Source organism: Tauraco erythrolophus, chromosome 4 (assembly GCF_009769465.1).
Source record: "Tauraco erythrolophus isolate bTauEry1 chromosome 4, bTauEry1.pri, whole genome shotgun sequence".
NCBI lineage: Eukaryota > Metazoa > Chordata > Aves > Musophagiformes > Musophagidae > Tauraco > Tauraco erythrolophus.
Window position 1 is genome coordinate 10,405,394 of NC_141468.1, and position 19,648 is coordinate 10,425,041.

Sequence of the window (19,648 nt, forward strand, 5' to 3'; positions counted from 1 at the left end):
TTTTCATTCAAATGTTACACTAAATTGATGCTTTCTAATGTAGGGTCTCTTACCCCATTTGTAAAGGCAGGTCTACATGCTCAACATCCACTGACTCATATCACATTCTCCCAGGATAAGCTAGTTGGGAGCTACATGAGTGTAAAAGTTTAATAAGGACTTTATTAATGTACATAACCAATAGCATGGTGCGTGGGATCACTAGTAGATTTTTAGATGGAATAAAATCCGTACAGAATTGACTTTGTAACCAACTGATGCCACTTTTACTCTCAGGATTAAATCCATTCAAGAAGCTGGGCCTAAAAAGTGTAACAGCCTTTTAATCAGATCTAAATATAGTTATTCTATTAAACGTTTCCTACAGTCTTTTGTGTAAGAAAGTAGACATTGGTTTAACATCTGCTTACTACAGATAGTATAATTAAGAGTAGATTTAGCTAGGAGAACAATAACTCTCCTCCTAATGACCCATTTGGTTGATTAAATAATGGATATTCCAGGTACAAAAAAAATTCTTGCCAGTTTCAGTTCTGTATTCTGCAAATATGAGCAACTTCTTTGTATGTGAATACTGCAGTGCAGTCAAGCAGATTATGCTTGGGTTTAAGACTTGTTCTTATGAATAAGATTTTGCAGGAAGGGGGTTTTCACCTTGATATGGTTAAAGGGTGTTGCTTGTTTCAGTGTTATCACCTTTGATATAGTATCTACATACTTTGATACAGCCGTTATTATTTTGATATTTCCTAGGAGATACTTTAAATGTATTTATATTAAGTGTAGAAATTAATTTCAAGACATGAAACTAGTAACATGGTAATCACAATGAGGCTGTAAGAGTCATGGAAAATTATATACCTACAATCAAAGATGCACCCAGATATGTACGTGCATTCTAATGCTCGTATAGCTAGAAAATATTCCACTGTGAAAGACAACACGAAGCGCTATTGCTAAGGAGTGCCTAGTTTAATTTCAAGGTTTCTACAAATAGCATTCTAGCAGAACTTTTATGTTTATATAACTCATTTTATACTTTAACTCTTTTTTTCTCCTAGGAACCCACTGTTATTTCAGCCATGAAGATTTCCACAAAACAGGTACTATGTGCACAAACTTTAAATCACTTTTAAATATTTATTGGTCTCTGTCTTTTAGAGACAGTAACTTGGCAGTCAGTAGAGACATATTAATTACAGCAGCAGCATCCCAACCCTTTGTATAAACATCAGTAGTTTCTCAGGAAAACGTGACACGCAAAGAAGAAAGGAAAAGCCTAGTTTGTGTTACTTACTGGTAAGGTGGAAACTAAACACAAACTAACCAACTGTCTGGAGGCTCTCAGGAAAAAAAATCACGTTATGGAATGTTCTCATGACAGCGAAACTGTTCAAAAAGAGTGGCCAAACTTGATCCATTGCATTAATGAGACTAGTTCTAGTCTCTGGAGGAATGGTCTGGTACAAAATGCAGATAGCGGATGCAAAGACTAGAAATAAAACATCCTCCTGTCTTTCTGTCCAATGCCCATTCCGTTCCTGGATGTGCACCACCCAGCTTTAAGAAAGAGGGTAGATCTGATTTAGTCCAAATTTTCCATGGCCTTCTGGTTCAGTGACATGGTTAAGATACGGGTTCCAGAATTTATATTTCCTACTTTCTGTTGAGTGCCTTAATAACTAACTTGTTAAAGAAAATAAATGTATTATAGCCTTCATTGTAGACCAGACCATAACTAAAATGAATGGGTCTTCTTGATGGATGGAGCTAAAGTTTTGTCTGATTTAAAGTAAAGATGATTTCTGCATTTCTGAGCAAATATGGGCAATTACTATTAGGATTCTTTGTGAAGCAGCTGATTGATGAATTATGCAGTCATGCAAAGAACATTGGTTTGCAGTCCGGGAATGAAGTGGGTATTAGGGGCCTTTCTTCCACTTCTGCCTGGAATTAGGTAGATGGATCCCAGCCACTGTCATTTCCCGTCTGAGAAGTCTGAGACATAAAATTGAATGTCAAATTTAACATAATAAACTTTTTTTTTGCTTGTTCATATTTGTGTTGATTTGGAGCCTAATTTGGTAAATACAAGCAACTTGTTCACACCCATTAATTTTTCCATTAATGTCCTTGTCAGTGAAGAGGAGATTTGATATTACTTCCAGGACTGGGTGAACTGAAAATTGTGTGTGTTATAAATAAGCTTTAGTTAATTCATCTACCTCATTCTATACATTATGAAACAGAAGTTAAATTCATTCTGTAACAGACAGAGCCCAATATTATCTTTGAAATGCTACATATTTAACTCAGTATTCACTGTATTTAGGAAAGTTGTCTGAAAACCTTCATGTATTTGACAGTAAACATTTTGTTTCAGGCCACTCTTCTAACATAGTTTACCACCTAAACCAACAAAAAGGGCAGGATAAAAAAAAATGTACTATTGAATACTGGGATATTTAAAAACAAACCTGTCAAGTTGTATATATGTCCACATAATACCACAACGCTCTGCTTTGGATTATTTTTATAAGTACATTCCTTTAAAGCAGCCAATTGGGTTTGATAACGGACCATGTGTTTTCATACAACCTCTTCCTCAAAGTATCTTCAGTTATTCGGGAGAGTTTACGATTTTCCCTGCGTCTTTTAAAAAACAAATTTCCACTAAGTTTGCTAAGATTGTCTAAAGCTAAAAAAGAGCATAAAACACAAGTTATTCAGGCAGAGTTAAGCTCATGAAAAATCAACCAGCCTGAGGCTAAAAATGACAGAATCATCATACAGTATGACAAGCTTTTGGCATTGTGTCTCTGTATCAAATAAGTATATGGCAACATGTTTCCATTTATATTTATGATTTTAAAATACTGTAGTTTTATAATTCAAACACTTTACTCATTGTGTTCTGATAAGCAGGGTGTTTTTCACATAAACAGCACGATAATTTTATGCATTGTAGAAAGCAGGAGCATGAAATGTAAACAGTAAAACCAGCATGTCCTACTGGAAAACTTTAAAACAGTCACTTCACTTTCTTTTCACACTAACAATTCATATAAATTGTTAAGTTTATAAAAACACAGTATGGATATTTCTCCTTATTTTTTAATTTTTACTACACTAGTTGCTCAAAGCTACCTCTTTTGCAAACATGCCGATATGATATGTTACAAATGAGTCTTCTTCCTAGAGAGCAAAATCCACAAATACTTCAGGAGCAGAACTTAGCATAACTTTTAAATTATGGAAAACTCTAAGGCTCTCATGCCTCTCTCTGTGATACAAACTTGGCCCTTGAGTAAGAGTGACTTTGAGCAAGGAAATTTAGCCTTTACATGCAAGACCAAGCATTGATACAGTCTTTCTCAACTCTGTTGTCTTTAACTCACGGGAATTATATTTCTGTTTTCTCACTGAAGCTGTGCATTCCTCTGAGTTCAGAGCATTAGGTTTCGATAGCCTTATTACCTGAACAACTCATACATGGGTAGCAACAGACACAAACCTTCAGAGGACAGCATCCTAGAGCCACTCTAACACCCTGCACCCACTTAGATTCACAGTTCTGTGGCAGCCAGACTTCCAGTGAGTCCCTGGCTATCCGTTGGCCTTAAGCCTATCAGGTAGGGTTCCATAATTTTTCCCTTGATTTAAAAATGTGGGAGCAGGCCACAAAGTCAGGCTTGGTTTTCAATCGAAGGTGACTCTTTGTGGAGCAAGCTCTCATCTTTTTCTCAGAGTCAAGTTTGTGATCCTCTTGTTTCGAAAAGCTATTGGATTTCTGGTAAGATGGGAAAAAAACAAGGAGATCTTTGGCTGATAAAGGCCAGCTCCTTGTCTGGTGAACTGCTAGGAAGAGTTTTTGTTTCTCCTCCATAAGATTCTCAATCAGAGGCAAAACAGAGACCTTCAGAGAGACCTTAGTGACTACTTTTACAGTACTTTTCACAAAGTACTGAATTTTATTCGGAAATAGCCATTTTTGTCCACAGTGGGTACGTAGAAAGGTCCAGCTCAAAAAATGGGTATGTCACTCAAACAGCCTCCTGACTATTCTGCATCAATTACTTTTCAAGACATTAAATTAAATTAAAAGGGATGTTTCCTAAAGTTCCTTTTAAAATTCTGCCTAAGTTCTTCTTTTTAAACATTACCTTTTTTTTTTTTTTTTTTTTAAATTGTGAATGGAAAATTCTCAATTATCTCTTTGTCTGACATCTAGGGAAAGTCTGCATTTTGGGCAGCACCGTGGGGCAAACAGAAACCACTGGATTGCTTAAAACTTTAGTCTCCTTAGCTTTTCTGGAGTTCTGATACTTTTTAGAGGACAATTTCCCCCCTCCCACTCCCCCCCAGTTTGATCTGTTAATCAGCTGATTTATTAATTTAACAACCTCTTGGGAGACACTCTTTGCCCAAAAGGCAGTATGAGTATGTATGGCAAAGTAGGGTCAGGCCATTGATGCAAATCATTCTATCACTATTTTCTGAATTTCATACTGCCTGGATTTATATATTATTAGTGTCCAGAATAATGATCACCAGCTGGAGCCTAAAACCATGATCAGAAGAGCAGCAAACAGGGCAGCAGCCTTCAGGCTGTGCAGCACCTGAAACACATGCTGTAGTTCACTGACTGAACTTTATGAACTTATCTACAAGGAATAGAATCTTTAAGTAACCCTATTTTGGCCTCACTTATGTTTTTTTTTCTGATGTGTGGCTGGTCATTCTTTAATTCTGAAGACATTTATTAGAAATCAGAGAAGAGTTTTTGAAAAGATTAAATTGGTTACAGGGGTGTATAGGAAACCATCACACCATTCTTCTTTATTTTCCCATGTGCATTCTCTGGGTTGATTTTTATATTAGTTGCACCACACATTGCTACATGTTTATATAGATATTAATGCCCCAATTACACAGAACTCCGATCAATACCATCTGGACATTTGAGATACTTAACTGAAGCTCTAATTTGACCTATGCTGAGCCTATAATCAGTAAAGAGAAAAGGCGTCCCTTGAGAAATGTTTAGGTCACCTACGATTTGAATTGCTGCTCTTTTTACAGCAGAATGTACACATAAGCTGGGTACCTAATTAAGTGACTTAAGTTAGAAGGAATCAACGTATCTTGTCTGCTGCCTGTCATCTTCTCAAGGATACAGCACTAACTGGGGACTGGTATGTACAGTTCAGGCTTTGTGCAGACCTCTGTGTGGTCAGAGATTTTTTGCTCAGAGAATGTGGGTTTGCAGCCCAGCTATGGCGCTATAATAAATGGAAGCAGCTGCTTAAAGAGGGCTTAGTTTTCAGTTTACCAGTGAATTTTCCTCTGGGTGCTTTCCTTGTCATATTTTCCTTGAGAAAATACTGGTGTTTATATAAATGCACGGGATGTTTCTGTTACAATTAATATGTCTGTATAAACTGCCAAGCTGCTGTCTCTGAGAGAAGTTAATGCACCACCTTTCTTGAGTGTTTTTGGTTTTGCTGTCTACTGGTATCCAGTGCTCGTCATTTCTAGTAGGTAGATGACCTCAGCCACCTTCCATCCCCAAATTCCTGGGAAATGATATCTCTGGGACATCACAGTGCAGGAGATGAGGAATTTTGATAATATTTCTTAAAATCCTATTTTTCACAACAGTTTTGTATTTTCTAAGAGAGAAAAATGAATACCAATTTGTATTTTCTTGGTGAGACTGCTTGGAGTGAGACCTTAAATGGACATGTGTTAATTGCTCCACCATGGGTGCTGGGTGACAAATTTTAAACTTTTGATAGCAAAATGTCTGCGTTTCCAAAACAGAAGGATTATACCATTTAATTTTTGTTTATCTGTTTGTTTTGTTTTCCCCTAGTTTTACATCTCAGAGGGAACTTTAGTTACTTACTACGCTCATACTTGTTTTCTTTGTGAATTAACGCTAAGCTGAAATATCTCTGTTTGGACTTTCATGTGGGATCAAGTAGTTCAGTTTCCTTATGTCCCTCTGGGGTCCAACTTCCCTAATGGATCACATGAATTTGATATCAGAGAGGGAATTGAGAGAGACAAGATATTCTGTTGTGATGCCATGCAAAACTGTAGTTCATTTTGTATGCATGTTTTTTTAATTACTTGATGACTTTTCTCTGCATTTGAACTACATCTTACACTCAATATTGGTTTTTATCCAAAATAAAGTAAGCCATCTTCCCTTGTTGAAGGTATGCTTCAATTAGTGTGTGTCACCTATAGAAAAGAGTATGAAGAGTCAGAATTATCAGACATGCAAAGAAGTGCGTGCATGGCAGCACTTCCAAGCTGAAATATCTTACCATCAGTCTGAAATAATTTACTTTGGGTTTCCACACACACATACACAAATCAAAGTCATATATAAGAAATTTACATTGACGTTCTTTTTCTTTAAATTCAAAAGTATGTTCTCCTTTGTGTTCTGTCATTGATTGCAGTGTTTTCCCAGTGCAGGGATCTGAATACAAAAGAAAAAATGGAAGAGAATTTGGATTTTTCTTACTGTTTAGAGAAGCCACCGAGAGCTTCATATCAAAATCAAAAGATTTTGCGATTTAATTTTTTTCCCCTGAGGAAAATTCTCTTCTCCTTCTTTTAATGTACATCAGGATTATGATCCTTTATTGTATTTGTAACTGTACTAACATATTATTGTATATCTTTTTTTTATGCTTTCTTAGCAAAAACTTGGTAATGTGCAATTTTTCATTATTTTTTTTTTTTTAACTTTTATAACAGCAACAACTCTACATTGGCTCAGCCACTGGAGTTTCACAGCTTCCTTTACACCGCTGTGATGTGTACGGGAAAGCATGTGCTGAGTGTTGCCTTGCAAGAGACCCTTACTGTGCCTGGGACGGTTCATCTTGCTCACGTTACTTCCCCACTGCTAAGAGGTAGGGACAGTTTCAGATGTCTGCATGGTTTGCTATTTGTTTTAACTGATGGTCTCGATATGACCAGAGGGCTTTGGAGATTTTTCATGGGATGGTTAACTCGAGCCCTTTCTCTTCCAAAGAAAACATAATTGTGGGAGTTACAAACAATATGAAGTCTTGGTTGATTTAAAGTGAATACTGCTACTTCTTGGGTTGGCTTAAAAGCTGTTGTAAGAAAACATTCAGAAAAGAGTTGTCTCTGAAATGGATTCATAAGTTTATACTCAGTAATAAAGAGCAAAAAGAAAAAATTCCCTTTCTGTAACATGAGGAAGGGGCTTGAGATTAAAATAAAAGTACTTCTTACTCAAGTAAGTTATTCTGCATTTTCATTAATTCTGATTCAAAGGAAATATTTATAAAGTGTTTGGACATGAATGGAAAGTTAATTTTTAGTGATATATATAACGTTGTTATTATTCAAAAGCATAACTTGTATGTGTTGATGTGTCTCTAAGTGCTACCAGATCAGAACAGCCACTATTTTACGTTCACTCTGTACTGATGCTAAAGGGTTTGCAATGCAAAAGTTAAGGGAAAACAGACTCTGCAAGTGAAAAATACCATTTTAATAAAAGATTTAGAAAACCTAGTTGCTTGATCTGAAGATTTAAAATAATATTTTCTTTGTTTGCCTTCATCTCTGAAATGCTTTCTTTTAAACTCTATAAGCTAGTTATTGAACAGAACTTAGCTCCTGAAGTAGAAATTAGGAATGAGTGGATAATAACATGCAAATAAAAGCAGACATTGGTGTAGTCTTGAGATTCCCATGATAAATTGGCTAAAATGATGAAAAAGTGCTCACATTAAATCAAGTATGCCAAACATCTTGCACTTATGAAGAAACAAGGAATCCAAGGGTTTATATACAAGGGTTTATATACATAAAATTAATGGTAGCAAATACTTAGTTGAGAATGTCAGGACTCCAAATTCCAGATTTGGATTGGTTGTTGCAGGAGATGAACTGTGGTGAAGGCTGGGAAGGAACATTTGTGTCACAGACTTTTCAGATGGAGGGAATTAAAATGTCAAGGTTTACATTACAATGTATCCTAAACAAATACTGATGACAAAAGAAAAAACTGCTTGTGGAACATCAGGTTCTATTTTTGCACTAGGAAACAGAGTTAATCTGAGACAAGCTTTTTGGGAAATTCTTTAGAAAATAATTAAAAAGGAGAAACTGAACCCATCTCAAAAGAAGAGCTGGTCAAATTTTCTCAGCTGCATGGGCTAAATTCAAATTTGTGGTGAGAGCACGGCAGTTTCTCTGTAGGAGGAGGAGGAAAGAGAGGAGAGGGAACTGAATTCAAGGACAGTCTCAGAGATTGATTTGATCTGAAAGTTTTACGGGTTAGAAGTCAATGTGGTTGAGTACTGCCTCTAAGTCGAAGGAGACAGTAAGGTCAGGAATCACTGAATCACTCTTCTCTCCTACCTCCCTACTAATCTTTATCCCTGAACTTCATCCTTTATCAGCATTCACTAGCGCCCTTTCCTACTCCCAGCCCATATCAAGACCCGTAGAGCGCATCATCCTGTCATTCATCTGCTTACACTGATGGCAGAAATAGGGCTCTTTGTCTTTTCCTTATCTGTCTCTCCAACTTATTAAACAGCAGACCGAGCTCCTGGGAGACTGGGATCCTGACAATGCATTCAGAAAAAGACGCTTTTCCCTCTCCACCGCGCCCTCCCCCCCCCCGCTACTTCCCCCCAGCTTTCCCTTGGCAGCAGCAGCAGCAGAATAAAGGTCTGTGTCACTGGGGCAGAGGATCCTCTGTTTACCTGGTACCTGCTGTACCCGCTGCCTCGAGCCAGCTTTGGATGCGTGTATGACAAAATCAGCATTGCTGGAAACAGCTTAAATGTCAACATTTTCCTAATAATGAATCCTTGTAATTTTAGGCTCCAGAAATATTGGGAAAGCTGAGTCCTGGGGCAGTTGCACAGATGCTTTACTAATAGTTGGTTTGGGGTTTTGTTTCTTGTTTCAGTTTGTTTTTTTCTTCTTTTTTAAAAAGGAGCTTTTATGAGCCATGATTTCAATTTACTTTTCTTTCTTTGTGTATTTTACAAGTCTAAATGACAGTTCAGAGCTCCTGTAGTGTGGTCACTTAACTTTACCTCATACAGATGTGTTCTGGTTCATATTTCATCAATCATTGTGTTGATATAATGGTGATACGTGCAACATTTTCCTGAGATTCTAACTAAACATCTCATCCAAAGTCCATTGACAGTAATATGAGTCGTTCCACAGACTGCTTTTCTGCAAATAGTATCCTATAAATGTGCTGCATTTCAAAATTTAGGAAGGAGTAACAAAATTCTATGGTTCCTTATGTTTTGGTGTATTTTTATTCATCGGTAATGAGTAATATGAAGATGATATCTGAAATTAGGAGTAGTACATTTTTTGAATCATGTATCAATCAACAGAAGGTTCTTTCTTATTAAAGCATGCTAATTCACTGGGATAATTTTAAAGTTTTTATTCAGAAACGTATAAAAAATGCACATTTTGAATAGTTTTTTCAGAAAAGGATTGTTGCCATACTTCACATAACTAGTTTCAGTTTTAACATTTCAGTAGTTTTCTGTGGGAAAAAAAATGGTTAAATTCCTTCAGCCAAGAGGAGTCAACTGTGCAGTTGATGGTGCCTCTGTGAGAACTCTTAGTACTTGCTGATGCTGGGTTGTTAGTGAGAGTCTGCCAACGGGGCTAGTGAACAGAGGAGAGATGGTCTCTGTACTGCAGAACAATGGCTTTTTAAAAGTGTGGGCTGTTGTCACAAGGGAGTGACCAACAGTGCTTTTTACAAGGCTGCTTGACTTTTGCATATCCGTTGCTGGATGCCATAATCTGAAATCACAGCATTGTTCAGCAGCCTAATCCTCTTTGTTCTCCTCTAATTTTGCAAGCCCTCAGGCTTTCTCTGATTCCTAAAGTAAAGTGCTCACACTTGAAACACATCTTTGTTTGCCTTGTTCTTTTTTCTTTTTTCGTATGAAACGCTTTTCTTGGCTCAGTTGAATTTTGTGTCACAGCTATTTAAATAAAAATAGGAGCAGACAAAGAGAGAAAAACAAATGCAAAATAACTCTGTATTAAAAAGCTTTATTCTGTGAAACACAACATTTTTTTGTACAAATCAATATGTTTTCCAAAAAAAAGCCAGTGGAAATCAAGCTGGGGAAAGAATATACTATGTTAAATGGATACACAATAAAAGCTAGAACCCAGACTAAAGCTACAAAGGATGGAATAAATTACATTTCAAAATCTTCCTATCCAAGTGCTTTATTCTGTTTATTCTCAAGACAAAGTCATTTACATCAGTTTTGGAACAGGTTTTATCAGAAATGTTTTGGTGCGATCTGTAGTGGTTGAAATGATCTATGTATTTTAATTTAGATTTTGTAGAAAGTACGGCACTTTGACGTTCTTTCAAAGGCATCCATCCTGATATTTCATTTTAGTTAAAAGATACCATGATAATGAAAGTATTCTGTACTTGCAGAAAAGCTGTAGCTTCTTGTTTTTTGATGCATGTTAAACTGTACTGTATATACTTTTATCCCTTAGCAGTCCCTGTATCTATGAATGTAGTAATGAATTTATCTGTGATCAATATCATAGAATCATGGAATGGTTCACATCCAATGTCAGTGTCAATGTTCAATGCCAACAGCTGAAATAAACTTCATAGGCTCAGTGCAAGAAATACGTATTTACCAGTTTCTGAAGACTTTACCTGTAAGAGTAAAGGCTGATTCTACAAACTGTCATAATGTATAGAATATGGTAGTAACAGTGTGATTTCCTTCCTAGTGTTGTTTAGATGCACTGTGACCTACCTAATTACGTATATGTTCCATTTGTTCCTCTTCAGTCATGGCAAATGTGAATGCCAACCACTGAGGTCACTAACGGTTTTCAAACATGATATTTGCAGACGTACAAGACGACAAGACATTCGAAATGGAGACCCGCTTACCCACTGCTCAGACCTGCAGCATCATGGTGAGTTATGGGTATGACTGAAGTCCAGCTAATTTGTATGTAATTTACAAACCATGCATGCAAAGAGTAGGAAGCACATGAATGATTTGTTGGTGAAATTATCTTGAACATCTGGGAAAGATGAATATAATATATCATTATCCCAATTCAGATTGCTTACAATGGCTTGGAACAGACACTAAAGACTGGGTGGATTTTTTGTCTTTCCTCAAGTTAACAGTTTTAAGCATTTCAATTTTTCTACTTCACTTACCTAATAATACCATACCATCAAGCTAGGCATATTATGTCAGAAAAGAGTCATATCTTTAGAACTGCAAGAAGTATGTACATGTTGCTTCATATAGTTTACGTAGGGTGAACCAAACACATAATTAACTACCTTGGCTAAATACAGAATGATTTTTGTTGTAGGTCCACGCTGGCAGGCTTTAAGATCAGGATGTTCCTTACAGTAGGCCTGTCCGGTGTGCTTTCAGTACGGGTTTTCTTTGACATCTTTTAGTTTTGCCTTTTGTTGGTTGTTTCATTTTCACAGTGTATTGATCAGATCTTTCTTGAATTGTTTGGCTGACAAACTTCTCACAGTTACTAATTTGCTGCCAAACTCTTCAGAAGATCTTCACTCAGAAAATGAAAAATGCCCATTTTGCCGTAAGTGAAGAGAACACTTAGGCAATACTTCCCTCTGCTGGAAAGAAATGATTACTTATGTTTGTGGTACATCTATAATAACATTTAAATCACTGGACAGTTTTCTAGGAAAAATAAAAGAAAGGTGGCTGAAAATGGAGATACCTCAAAGCCCTCATGTCCTTCCAGCCTTGTAATAGCAAGAATGATAAATAGTCCAAAGTTGTACTTTTCTGTCAACTGTAATTCACCACCTCTACGTTTCGGTAATAGTTTCCTCCATCTCCCTTTTTAATCATTTGAAGCTTGCAGCTAACATTACTATAGCTTTTCTTTTTACTGCTTGACTGCGAGGCTCAGGCCAAGCTACTCAGAGGGGAAAAGAGTTTGGAAAAGTGTGTGAAAGACTATGATCAATATGTAGTTGTCAAGTTTTAAGAACTCGGGAATGTACTACCAGTTTAGATTTGAACTGGCCAATGTGGACTAGTAGAAAGTTCTCAAATTTCCAGTTGCATGATACCTAGTGATGCTTATACAGTGCAGATGAGACCATCTATATATTGGGGCTGAGATGACATTTTCAGTTCCCCAATAGGATAATTTCACTAGGCACTAAACGTGGATTTTATTACTAGCAGAAGCATGTCTTAGCTTTACCTTTTTACTATCTGGACATTTTACTCATGAGTAAAATGATGATCTGGGATACCACATGTACAGTTCTCTTAGCATTCTCTTGCCCTTGCTAGCTGTGCTTTATACAACTGTAGGATTGTTTTTGATCTTCATAGACAAGTAAAGGATTTCAAAACACTTTGTTTTTTATATCTTCCCATACTTAGTAAACATATTTGTCTGAAAAGATACCTTCTCTCCAAAAGGAAGAGAGTAACCCAGCGCAGTTTTTTCATGACAACAATCATGAGAACTCAAGGTCAGGAAAAAGCAGTAAAATACAGTATAATAATGTACAAAATACAGAAAATATAATATATATATAATAATAATATAAAAAAAATACAGAAAATACAGTACATCTGATCACAAGGACCTTTAATACAGCTTTGTCAAAATAAACAGAGAAAGTATGAGATAAGATATTGGTGCAAATTATACATAATGGTGAAATGAAGACAGCTCGATTAGAAGAATCAGTAACTTACAATAAATACTGAGGGAATGCAGTTCTAGGTCCTAGATTTTAAGGATGAACTCTCAAAATAATGAATGTTTTAGATTGTTCTTGAGTGAAATTTTCTCTAAATTAATTCTGAGTTGTAAATATATAAAATTTTCCTATATTTGCTTGTCATTTACACATGCTCATGCATTGCACAGACAGCTGCTACATGGCCCATAAACTTCCTATGCCAACTTATGCTGAGATTTTTCCTTGGTTATGTCTAGTAGTTTCCTGGAGAACAGATGAAGAATTGAGTTTGTCTATAGCGAGAAATAATCATTTACTACTTGTCTACACATTCTTTTGCAGTAACTGCCAGTTGACTCTCTATGTGAACCAACAGAAACAAGAAAATATAACAATCTCTTAATGTATATCTCATTTTTAAAGACATTGCAGAAACTTACTTCGATATCAGTCTGAAGCAATAAGCTTTTAATAAGGTTTAGGTAGCTCTTTCAGTTGCCCTTTTTTACAAATGTATAAGTAGTATAAAATGACTACACAGCAACGTTAGAGGGAGCTGAGGATCCTTAGATGTACAGGTGTTTGGCCAGACATTAATGCTTAAATCTAAAAGTATGATCACCTTTGTGTCAGCACAAGAACAATTTTATTTTTTTTTAAGTGTAACATACTAGTGCTATCAAGAAATTAATCAAGTTCTTTTTTTTTTTTTTTTAAGAATTTGTAAAAGAAGAGGCACCTTTTTTAGGTGATTTATCCCACAGGAAGCTCAAACAATCACTCTGAATTTAACTGTATAGTGAGACTCATTCATCTGCAAAGTAGTCTTGGTATAAGTACTTAGCCTTTCATACTTCTTGGGTTGTGTCAGAAATTATGTATTTAAAGGATATTTATCAGGGTAGTAAACTGATACTGCTCTTGGGTTCATTTTGGGAATTACAGCTCTCAGACAGGATTTTGGGTTAAATTTCATAACCAACTTCATGACTTCTATAGTTTTCTAATACCTCCAGCTGCTCTTCTGAACTTCCCAGACTTTCATTCTTTGTTCTAGTCTCTTCAGCTTCTCCCTCAGTCCCAGAGCTGCACTCTGATCCTGTGATTATTCCATCACTCTGCTTACTTCCTTGCACTCCGCGTTCTCAATATTACATGAACTTTACAGACATTTCTGGACCTGCTTTCTGCTTCCTTATATCATGGAAATGGAATTTGAAGGATCTCCTAAATCCTTCCCCTCGTTATATGACTGTCACCCATACTATATTTTCTGGAGCTGTGAGGAAATTTAAAGGGGGCTTCTGCCACTTTCCATAGTGATCTCTAACACACTAGAATGCCACAGACTAGATCCAAGAGAAAACTCAGAAGTTTGAAATGGCATCAGAACACTTACCTTCAAGGTAACTTCCATGAAAACTTGTGACTGCCATCTTAGATACCAAGAATATCCTAGCTACCTAAGTTTTCCAGCAGAAACTTCTATATATACTTAAAAATATGCTACTGCTTATGGGCACTAGGACCTTGGCCAAAGAAATATCTGGTTTTGACCTTTGTACTGATATTTAGCATCTAGACGACTGTCTCCTTGGATCTGATGAGACCAGTGTTACGTGTGCTCTACTACTGTATAATTCACTTGGACTATACTGTGTTCAGGAAAATATAGTTAAGTGGTGCTGCAAGCCACCTAATGAGTAACCTGTTTGTTAAATCAGCTGTTTAGGATGTGGGAGAAGACGACTCAAAGTCCAGTATAAGCACCCAAACTGTTGTATTGCTGTTGTTGAAGTTGGGCCATTCTGCAACCATGTTTCAGAGGTCACGGAGCCTGGGAGAGAGAAATTGAAATAGAGCATGAATCCTAGAATGAAATCCCTGTGTTTCCATCCTTTATTCTGGAAGCCTGTAAATCTCTGTTTCACAGAAACATATCACTAGAGCAGTAACGTACGTGTCCCAGGCTGTAAAAGTGGACATTTCCTACTGACTGTATTATGTTGCAGCCCTACATGTGCTATCTGTTGTGGATTCCAGTTCAGATATCAAACTGCCTCTTGTTGACCATGTGAGGATCTTTGGCTGCCTGCTCAGCTGTGTGAATTCTGTTCCTAAATTAGAATACCCAGGTTGAAACAGAAGAGTCAGGACATCAGTCAGCCATTCGTAATGTTGAATCTGGACCCATGAGTTATCAGCTAATCATTTCCATTTCCAATCTTTATCTTATAATTTCTAGTTATATTCAGTTAATCTCTTCACGTACTTCCAGTTCCTCTGTTTCAGTCATTCTCAGACCTGACCACTGGTACCCTTGTGTACATTGTCTTCCAGCTGTCTTACCCTTCTCTTGCTGTTTTGCTTTCTAATTCATTCCTCCATTGCTCCCCATCTTCCTGGCCCAAAGCTGCACTGACATTCTTCATAGGGATGTGGTTTCTGAGAGATGTCATAAAAGTTATTTCATTTAGTTGTTTATGTAGCACCCCACTTACTTGCTGGAAAGGTTCACAATCCAGCAGAGGAAAGCAAGCTGACCCATTCCCTCTTTGTTTAGTGTTAATAGACCATTTCATGTTTCCTTACTGAGAACTAGGCAAACACCTATCCCTATTCTGTCCCCTATCCCTTCTCGCATTTTCTCTCAGGGCTGCAAGTCATTATAGAAAGACGTGTGATTACTGTATCAACATAAACCAGGGCCACAATTTTATTTTTACCTTTGGCTCAGTCATCTAGCAAACAGCCTGTGTTTGCTAAACATGGCCAATATGATAAAGGCACCGGGGACAAAACTTGACAAAGGATTTCTCAGAGAGGATTTTAATTAGATATCATTTTCCCATTACAACATAGTAAAAGAAGTTCCTTAAAGATTTCCAGTGCTGAAGATCAAAAGTGGAAAATGGAAAGAGCGACAAATAATGGCGAAGAGACAGGAAACCCCATGAGATCAACAGAGTGTTAAATAGCTTACCAACCCCTTCCTCCCCATCTACTCTCCAGGATTATTGTACTGTTGCCACTTAAGTCCCTAACAGCATTTTAAAGAGCTAAGGTGGAGAGTTGAAATACGATGCCTTACAGCCTCTGCGGTATTGGAGAAGAATCAAATGCTATATAAGTCCTATAGCTATGTGATATTTCCAGCAAGTTGATGAATATCTTGAAACGTTGTTGTTACAAAAGGAAGTAATTTATTTAACTTTCTTTTTCCCCTCCCATAACGTCTGGCTTATTAACCTCATTACATTTCCATAAATTGTATCAGTATGAGAGGAAATGATTAATTGAAGATTGTTTCCTCAAAAACATTATTCCTGGTCATTAACAGCTTCAGCAAACTGCAGTGCCATATAATCTAAACACATTATACTACTTTTAAATAGCCTCATGTTTTATTACTTTGCTCTCAAGTATTATGATCATAGAGCCCAGGAGGCATCATTACAGACATTCTGCAGCTACACCCTGAGTTTTCTCACTGCATACAGTTTGCTATTAAAAATTCTTGTTGTGTTCTAGATGTTTTCCTTGATGAATAATGATAAGGTTTACACAAAATTTCACAATGAAATTCATTAACTTCACATATTGCGATGTTAACAGCTGTCAGGATTTAAAATACAAAAATAAATAAAAAAACCTACAAAGGATCTTGACAAAGATAGAGATGTTGATGGAGATTTTCCAAATGGCATATTGATATGGGGAAAATTTTCTTCTAATGTTTTCATCTTTAAACACCTTAAGGGAGCCCAATTTCTAAACAAATTCACTTAGCAATTTAAGATTTTTATTTCCTGGTGATTTTATTTCTTTTTTTCTTTTTTCTTGCTTTACAGATAACCCAAGTGGTCAGACCCTGGAGGAAAAGATCATCTATGGAGTAGAAAATAGCAGCACTTTTCTTGAGTGCAGTCCAAAATCTCAGCGTGCCATAGTCTACTGGCAATTTCAGAAGCAAAATGATGACCGCAAAGAAGAGGTACAGTAGAAAAAAATAAGAGACGCAACTAGTCTTCTCTTGCTGTGAAGATATACTTGAACCTGAGTCCTTCCCAGAATAATGTCCGTCTCTATTTTATATATCTGTATAGCAGAATTTCTCTGGAATCTCAGGATTTCTGTTGTTCTTCACCATACTCTTAACTCTTATCGCCATAAAATCCCATAAACTCTTTAATAGGTTTTACAGACTGTTACATCAGAAAACATTCATATCCTCTCCCTGGGCAGACCGCCCGCAAAACACACTGGTTTTCTGTTAGATATCTCGTAAATACTACAAGTTAGCATGATGTCTAAGTGCTAATTTATAATATAGGATTATACTGAACTTAAATATTACAAAGACCTTAGAACTGCCTCTGCAAAAAATGTCTAAATGCATTCATCTAATTATATTGTTTGACTGAAAGGCAGTCTAACAGGAGCATTTCCTATGTACTGCGTGCTCTAAGACTTTACTGCAGATAAGACAAACACAGAATGAAGAACTGGGAAATGTAGAGGACACAAGGGTATGAAAACTTGTACATTTTTTTCATCAAAAACAATACTCATAGAGGCAAAAACACTGACTTCCCCTGCTTGCATTACACTAAGCTGATACTCTATTTTTCTCCTTCTCTTGTCCCCAACATTCTTATGTTGTTACTCACTCTGGTTCTCAAGTCATGTTACTATCAAGGTAGGTCACACATCACACATATCTTAAGAGAATAATCTACTCTACTAGGTAGAGAGATCAAACTAGGAAACAAAAAATTGTTTGTTGCATTGAAGTATTTGTAAATATGCCCAAACTACTCTGAAACATTTATTTTTTTAAAAAGTATGCACTAACTACTTAGTTACATCAACAGTTTTAGATACTTTTGCTGTTTTCTTTATTTGCATAAATAGTAAATTATTTAGAATTTATGCTGGATGGAGAGAGCAGCAAACAGGTTCATGGCCTTTCTATCCACAGCAACATGTGTGAAGAAGGGAATTATATTACTAGATATTAATCAATTCAGAAAAATACAGTATTTTGGACAGCTGCTTTTGGAATATTAAAATTTTGACATTTAATCCTTATTGTTTCTTTGTAAATTCTCCACTTATGCAAAACCCACTTCTATGCATAAGAGGTTTTGTAGTAAGGACCAATAGGGAGACAGAGAACCTTTCCCACATGTATATCAAGGCTTGACTAAAAGATAATGATAAATATGACCTCAGTAATATAGCCAAATGCATCCATATTGACTCTGCTGATTATAGGCTTGGATCTTCTGTTATCTTACCAGCAAATCCATTTGACAGCAGTGATACAGATCCTTGTTCAGCAGCAGCAAAGACCAAGGAGTAAATTCTTAGTTGCCCAAACTCTCTTTGCAGTACATGAGTAGTTTCTTTCCAGAGTATTTGAGCCTTCCATAACTACAGATGACTGGCAAGGGGGTTTCCATTCATGTGTATTTTGGGAGTTTCACCAGCTGAAAGGAGCAGTGCTAAAGAACTAGCATGGTTAAAGGATAATTTTGCACATATATGAAAGATAACTATTGAAATTACCACGTTTTTCCAATACAGATAAAAGTGGATGATCACATGATCCGGACAGAACAGGGCCTATTGCTACGAAGTCTTCAACGGAGAGATTCTGGTATTTATTTTTGTCATGCTGTGGAGCATGGGTTCATGCAAACTTTGCTAAAAGTGACCCTGGAAGTAATTGACACTGATCATCTGGAAGAGCTGCTCCATAAAGAAGAAGATGGTGATGCCTCCAAGACCAAGGACGCTACCAATAGCATGACCCCCAGTCAAAAGATCTGGTACAGAGACTTCATGCAGTTAATCAATCACCCCAATCTCAACACAATGGATGAGTTCTGTGAGCAGGTTTGGAAAAGAGACCGCAAACAACGCCGGCAAAGGCCTGCCAATTCGCAGGTGAATACGAATAAGTGGAAGCACCTACAAGAGAATAAAAAAGGTAGGAACAGGAGGACCCATGAATTTGAGAGGGCACCACGGAGTGTCTGAGCTACATTACCTCTAGGAACCTCATCCAAGTAGAAACTTGTATAGACAGATAACTGGAAAAAAATGCAATATTCATGGACTTTTTCATGGCATTATGTGGATGTTTACAGGAGTGGAAAGTTCAAACAATTTCCACCAGGTTTAAATAAAATCCATTTCTAACTTTCCTAGTAACTCCTTCCTCTCTGCTCTGATTCTAAGACCAGAAAGACCAGAACTTCAAGGATGATAACTCATGCGGACCTAGCTTCCTGCTCAAAAAGTTCTGCAAGTGTTTAGCAGGCAGGTTTTGCTTTCCCTTTTGCCTGAGGTATAAACAAAATGCTGTATTTCATGCTGTCATCTTAAAGAAACCACCTCTCATCATCAGCACTACCATTTCTAGACTTACATATAAAACTGCATGAACTCATTAAGCTGATGAACGTCTAAACACGATTGGACACAAGGATTTTGTTCTTGTTTTGTCTACCAGTTCTGTGTACTAGAAGAGGAAAACCAATACTGAATGAGATTGTTTGTGGAAATCTGAACAACGTAAGCCATCCATCGTCTGGAAGAACAAAAAATGTGGAGTACACTGGCCTACTACTGATGACTTCTTTCAGCTTTGATCTAAAGATGTATTTTATTAAAACTATAATTTAAATGTACCATGAAAAATATGCAGCAAACATTAGCTCTTTTCTAAAATAGATTAGACTTTTTGTCTTAGATACATTGTACTTTCTAATTATTGGTTTAGAGGAAAACAAGACAACTTCCGATTATGAGCTGCTTTACTCTTTTGTTTGGAAAACCTTCCAGGGG

The 19,648-nt window shown here is 36.7% G+C and overlaps 1 protein-coding gene across 1 annotated transcript in view; it reads left to right on the plus strand.

The window, feature by feature from the left end:
• SEMA3A (semaphorin 3A) overlaps positions 1–18,838 on the plus strand; it is a 169,876-nt gene extending 151,038 nt beyond the window's left edge. The window contains exons 14-18 of the mRNA XM_086611182.1: positions 1,062–1,103; positions 6,775–6,932; positions 10,940–11,007; positions 16,645–16,787; positions 18,383–18,838. Of these exons, the coding sequence (XP_086467308.1) occupies positions 1,062–1,103; positions 6,775–6,932; positions 10,940–11,007; positions 16,645–16,787; positions 18,383–18,838 (867 nt within the window). The remainder of the gene's footprint in view (positions 1–1,061; positions 1,104–6,774; positions 6,933–10,939; positions 11,008–16,644; positions 16,788–18,382) is intronic.
• Positions 18,839–19,648: the final 810 nt, after the last annotated feature.